The following is a 5,645-nucleotide window of genomic DNA, read 5'->3' as shown; positions in this document are numbered from 1 at the left end:
TAAGACCAAGTTCCTAGATTTTGCACTTGGTGGTGATTGCAGCTTGACTGTGGCTTCTTTGCAGAAATCCAGATAACAGAAGTGGGCCATGGTGTTGGATTAGGGGATACGACCGAAAAGTTCGCGAATTTTGTACAATTCCAAAGTGTGATACAAAACCAAGTGAGTAAAAAAATCATTATTGTTACATTAAAATTTTTGTAAATAAAGTGTTTTATACAAAATATACAAAGTAAATTATTCTCTAATAATTCATTTTGTGCTTTTTAATTTGTCCTACCCAGCCACCCCGACTCAGGACACAGGTAAGAAATTTTAAATAAATCCAGTTTTCCAATTACCCAAGTTTAATTATTTCCACCTGTATAGCGCCTGTGTTCTTATGCATGCTATGTGTTAAACTTTTTAGAAATGACATGTGGTGAAAGGACCCCGAAGCAGACTTCGCGGATTTATAAAATTATTGGTGGATCAAAGGCTTCAATAGAGTCCCAGCCTTGGCTGGCAGCTATCTTTAAAAATAACGTGTTTCTTTGTGGAGGCACACTCATCGCACCCTGCTGGATCGTCACCGCAACACACTGCTTCCCACCTGAGTAAGTCATACTTATCAGATTCATTGAAAATATTTACTGGAAATTCAAGAGTATGAAATGCAGTGATGCCACATTGCTTTCTGTATTTAAACAGCAAAAGAACAAGAAAAGAGCAATATTCTGTCTATCTGGGAAAGGATGCAACCAATCAAACTGATCTGAGCAAAGAGCAGAAGTTTGAAGTTACCAAAATAGTGCTTCATCAGAATTATAACTTTGAATCAGATGATTTTAACCATGATATAGGTATGCATTTAACCAGCTATCTCTCTCTCACACACACACACACACACACACACACACACACACACACACACACACACACCTGTAGTTACACTGTAACCTGTAGTTACGCTCTCTTTGTGTGTTCAGCTCTGTTGCAGATTGTAGACAGCAAAGGACAATGTGCTCGGAAGACGGAATCAGTAAGGACAGCATGTCTTCCCCCAGCTCACCACATGCCACCCTATGGATCCTTCTGCCACATTGCAGGCTATGGCCATGAGAAGAATGGTAAGTTAGATTATTTATATATTGTTATATATGTTATTAATATCATATTGTTTAAATGTTTTTTTTTTTCACTTACTGCAATGAGACAGTATTATTTCAAATGTGTGAGCATTCCAGGTGGCATGACACACAGTGAACAGTATTCACCAAATGCGGGTTTTGGCATTAGCTCTGTGTAATCTTTGCTCGAGTATACGGCTGTTAAATTTGACTCTAATGCCGGTGCTGTGAAATACAGATGGAAATCTTTTGGGTACTATACTGGTTTGATTTTCAGGGATCAATTTTCAATTGAGTCTGAGTCTGGGATTTCTTTCTGCACGTTTGACCTTAGAGACAATCTGAAATTGGCCCCTAATCAGTGCTTTTCTTTCTTTGTTCAAGATAAAATTCCTGACACCTTCAGATATTCCCTCAACATGAAGCAGGCTCAGGTTCAGATTATCTCCCCAACAGTCTGCGAGAGGAAGGACTACTATGGAAACAGGGTAACTGAAAACCAGTTCTGTGCAGCCAGTCCCAAGTGGACCGAGGATGCTTGTAAGGTATGATGTCAACTACATCCTTTATACAACACTGAATAAAAATATTGTAAAATACATATCTCATTGTGTTACTTTCATTTTTACTTGTGACAGGGAGACTCAGGAGGTCCTCTATTGTGTGAAGATGGTGGCCGGATGTTTCTCTTTGGAATCATCAGCTGGGGAGAGAAATGTGCCCTTGAGTCTAAACCAGGTGTCTACACAAAGGTCACCAACTACAACAAATGGATTGAAAAACATACAGGCCTGAACAGAATTGCCCAAGGCATTATGTACCCACAGAAAGATTAGCTGTGTTAAATTATGTAAGCACATGCAAGAGTTTGGTCTGTAAACTACTGCCTCTGTAGAAATTATCACAATGCCAGAAGGAACAGTGAAATAGCAATTTTAACATTTGACAAAAATGGCATGATGCCATTGCACCATTTATCACATGCCTATGTAATACCTATAGTTTTTATATTTACATAATTTATAATCTAATTTATTTAATATTACATTATGTTCTCTATTTATGTATTTATGTTCTGCTTCTGTTCAAGCAGCATTGCTGTGTGTGGCAACAAACATCATAGGAAGCAATTTCTCTTTTTGACATTTTTAAGTAACGGTTGATGTTTGAATTCATACTTCTGCTTGCTGCTTATTATAAAAAAAAAGTATTGCAAATGTAAGGTATAATGTAATGAAGAAATTGAAATAGTTGCATTACCTCAATATGCTTTATTTTAAAACATTTCTGTTGCATTTGTATTTATATTTATGAATAAATCTATTTTTTTCTATAAGACGTGTGTAGGTTTTTCTTTATGCTTTCTGATTTAGTTTCAAGTCTTGTGAAACTCTTTTGATAGTCAATCATTTGCTGTTTAAACATATATGTATTTGTCCACTTTAAACACAATTCATTCTCAAACTAAATTAATTTCTATAAATCTATATTGTCTGCTGATGTAAAGCATTGTACCAACATGATGCTACCACCACCATGCTTCACTGGGAGGATAGTACTCTTACCGTTGGGTTTCTAAGAAAAATCGTATCATACCTACTTTTAAGACAAGACTTTTTAAGGCAAATTATATATAAACTGCAAGTATCCACAAATATTGTTATAAGTAATCTCACATTGATTAATTGATTTTGGTGTAAGCAAGACAATGTAATTATTTAGGTATCAAGAGTATATATTAAAGATAGGCTGTAACCTTTTGTAATTGTTTAATGCATATATGCTAAGTTGGATAAACCCAGCATGTGCTCTGTCCAATATATTCCAAGATGAGGTTGATTTTGACCCTGTCATTTTGGAGTGAAAATTTGTTTTTGACTCCTTTCTTTTCATCAAATTTTTTTTGACTCCTTTCTTTTCATCAAATTTGGTTTTGACTCCTTTCTTTTCATCAAATACATACATCTATTTCATCATATTTTGTGATTTCATGGCTTTAGTTTTCAGCATTGCAGAGTTGATACACATTTTATTGCTAAATGCTCTTTTTACCACTCTCACTAAGTGATTTCATACATAATACAAATCAATGAATGCCCAGGAGTGTCTCAAACTTTATTTTCACAAAGACAAATGTGTTTCAAATAAATAGTTTGTTGAGTATAAATGTATGATCTTCCACCTAAATATAAGGTGTTTAGAATAATTATTCTAAACATTGTAAATTTGCTGTGTTCCTTTTCATTATGTCATTGGTTTTACTACATCACCATGCATATCTGTGTACTCCCTGTGCCCTGAAGTTTGCTCTGTTTTGTTCTTTTTCATGTCTATATTCTTGTTTACTTTTGTTATCCTAATACTTCGGTTTCAACATGTTCTATGTTCTTTGGTGTTCTTCTTCTAAGTGACCTTAGAGTGAATTCTAAGTGACCCTGATAGCTTAATTATTATCATCATTATCTTTCTTATTTTAGTGAATGTGTCCTAAGTTGTCTTTTCTGAAGAGCCAGAATAACACTGTGCCCTTTTCTGAATTAATCCAACGTTCTGACGTATTCTCCAGACTTAGACAGCTGCATGTGGCAGTCATGGTTAGATACTAGTGTGAAAGGAAAGTCTCAACTCTAAATTCAAAAGGAAATATTTTCCTGTGAAAAATCATAGATTACTGTAAAGTGTGCTTTACCCAAGACTGACACAATGGCAGCTGCAGATGTTTTGCTTAAGAAATTATGAGTCTGATTTTGTGGGAAAGCTAACTGTTAATCATACAAGAATCCGAAGGGTGTCAGACAGTAGAACTCTAGGAAATAATGTGTGTAAAATAATGTAAATAGTAACAGTGACAATAACAAAAACATCTACACACAATTGTCTTTAATCACAAGTCATCATAGATGGAACAGTTTAGTCAATTTTGGCTTTCTGCAGCAAAAGAAAAAATAGAAAATTCAATTTCTCATTTTTTGAGGGGACAACCCAATGCTGACCAGTATAATAACAAAACATTTATTATATGACCCACTTGAGTCGATTTGAATCTTCTTTAGCAGGCACTCACATTTTATTTACTAAGTTTTGTATTTTAGTCAATGTTTCAGTTCCAAGTTTTCATCAGGATAAAAACTTTGAAAGATGTTCCAAAAAATTGGCCATAATGGAACCTCATTATGCTATAACAAAACTATTATGTAACTGTACAAGTATTGCATAGTTACATTATAGCCATAAATAAAAAAAAATTATTTTGAAATAAAGGAAGTAGACTGACTTAAATTATAAACAGATGATTAAACAATGCATTTTAAATGCCACTTTATATATTTCACTTTATTGCCTTTATTGTTATGGTATTGTTTCCCTTTATATGCTGTGGGAGAAAATCCGCGGTGCGCTTTGGGAAGAAAAGAGCAGCCGTTGAGAGAGTGCCGGTGGGAAGACACGTACCGGGATACGCATGCGCGATAACAACGACCGCCATGAACCAACATATACCAACAATAACGGACAGTGAGAGTGTGGAAGTTTAAATAGGAGCTGGTAATGATGATAAACGAGCACCATATGAGCGTGATTGAAGCCGGGAGCTTCAGAGAAAGCGGCCGAGAAAGCACCTGACACGCTGAAGGGGCGAAGGGGCGTGGCAGGTGGATTCCTGACAGATAAACATGTACTGTATGTATTTTTATAGCATGCCTTCATCGAACAAATTGCGGCAACGCTATTGTGTAAAAAAAACCTTCAAAAACACGTGCATGCACATTCTCATTTATTAACGCACATCATGTACATAAAGAAATTTCAAGCACGTTAATATATTGCCGCCATTTTGATTTTCGTTTATCTCGATCATCGGTTACCTCGATGCTTTTGGCGACCCCTAGGACATCGACATAACCGGGTTCCACTGAATATATATATATATATATATATATATATATATATATATATATATATATATATATATATATATATATATATAAATGCGTGCTGTGTTGAAGGTTTTCAATTAACCTTTTTCTATTTATTTACTTCTACTTGTAATAAAAATGGTCAAATGTGTGCTGCATATATATATATATATATATATATATATATATATATATATATATATATATAGACACACACAATTTATAAACAATTTAACAATTCTGAAATAGTCATCTTCACTGCTCAACAGTTGAAGGAGTTTTTGTCCTGTCTATACCATGCTACCAGAACACCTTTTCCACAAAATAACTAAGGCACAACAACATTTTCTGAAGGTTACAACAGTCAGCAATTAGTAGGAAGTGTACAGGCCTCTGCTCTGAATGGCTTCAGCACATCTGTGGCCACAGGAAAGCACTAGTCTCTCACACTGCTCTGGTGTGATTTTGGTCCACTCTTCTTCCAGTCTCCTCCACAGTTCGGTGACTGTAGTGGGTTCCTTGGCCATAACTTTGTCACCAAGGATTTTCCAGAGGTTCTCTATTGGGTTGAGATCAGGACTCTGGGCAGGCCATGTCATTATTTCAATGTTTTCAGTTTCAA

General features: G+C 35.3%; 1 protein-coding gene across 1 annotated transcript in view; it reads left to right on the top strand.

Annotated features, from left to right (window-relative positions):
• Positions 1-2,430, top strand: part of plaua (plasminogen activator, urokinase a) — a 3,963-nt gene extending 1,533 nt beyond the window's left edge. The window contains exons 5-11 of the mRNA XM_046875263.1: positions 65-162; positions 285-305; positions 410-596; positions 691-842; positions 969-1,109; positions 1,494-1,654; positions 1,748-2,430. Of these exons, the coding sequence (XP_046731219.1) occupies positions 65-162; positions 285-305; positions 410-596; positions 691-842; positions 969-1,109; positions 1,494-1,654; positions 1,748-1,945 (958 nt within the window). The 3' untranslated portion in view covers positions 1,946-2,430. The remainder of the gene's footprint in view (positions 1-64; positions 163-284; positions 306-409; positions 597-690; positions 843-968; positions 1,110-1,493; positions 1,655-1,747) is intronic.
• The last annotated feature ends 3,215 nt before the right edge of the window (positions 2,431-5,645 follow it).

Source organism: Silurus meridionalis, chromosome 2 (genome assembly GCF_014805685.1).
Source record: "Silurus meridionalis isolate SWU-2019-XX chromosome 2, ASM1480568v1, whole genome shotgun sequence".
Taxonomy (NCBI): domain Eukaryota; kingdom Metazoa; phylum Chordata; class Actinopteri; order Siluriformes; family Siluridae; genus Silurus; species Silurus meridionalis.
This window is presented reverse-complemented; position numbering and strand designations above follow the sequence as displayed.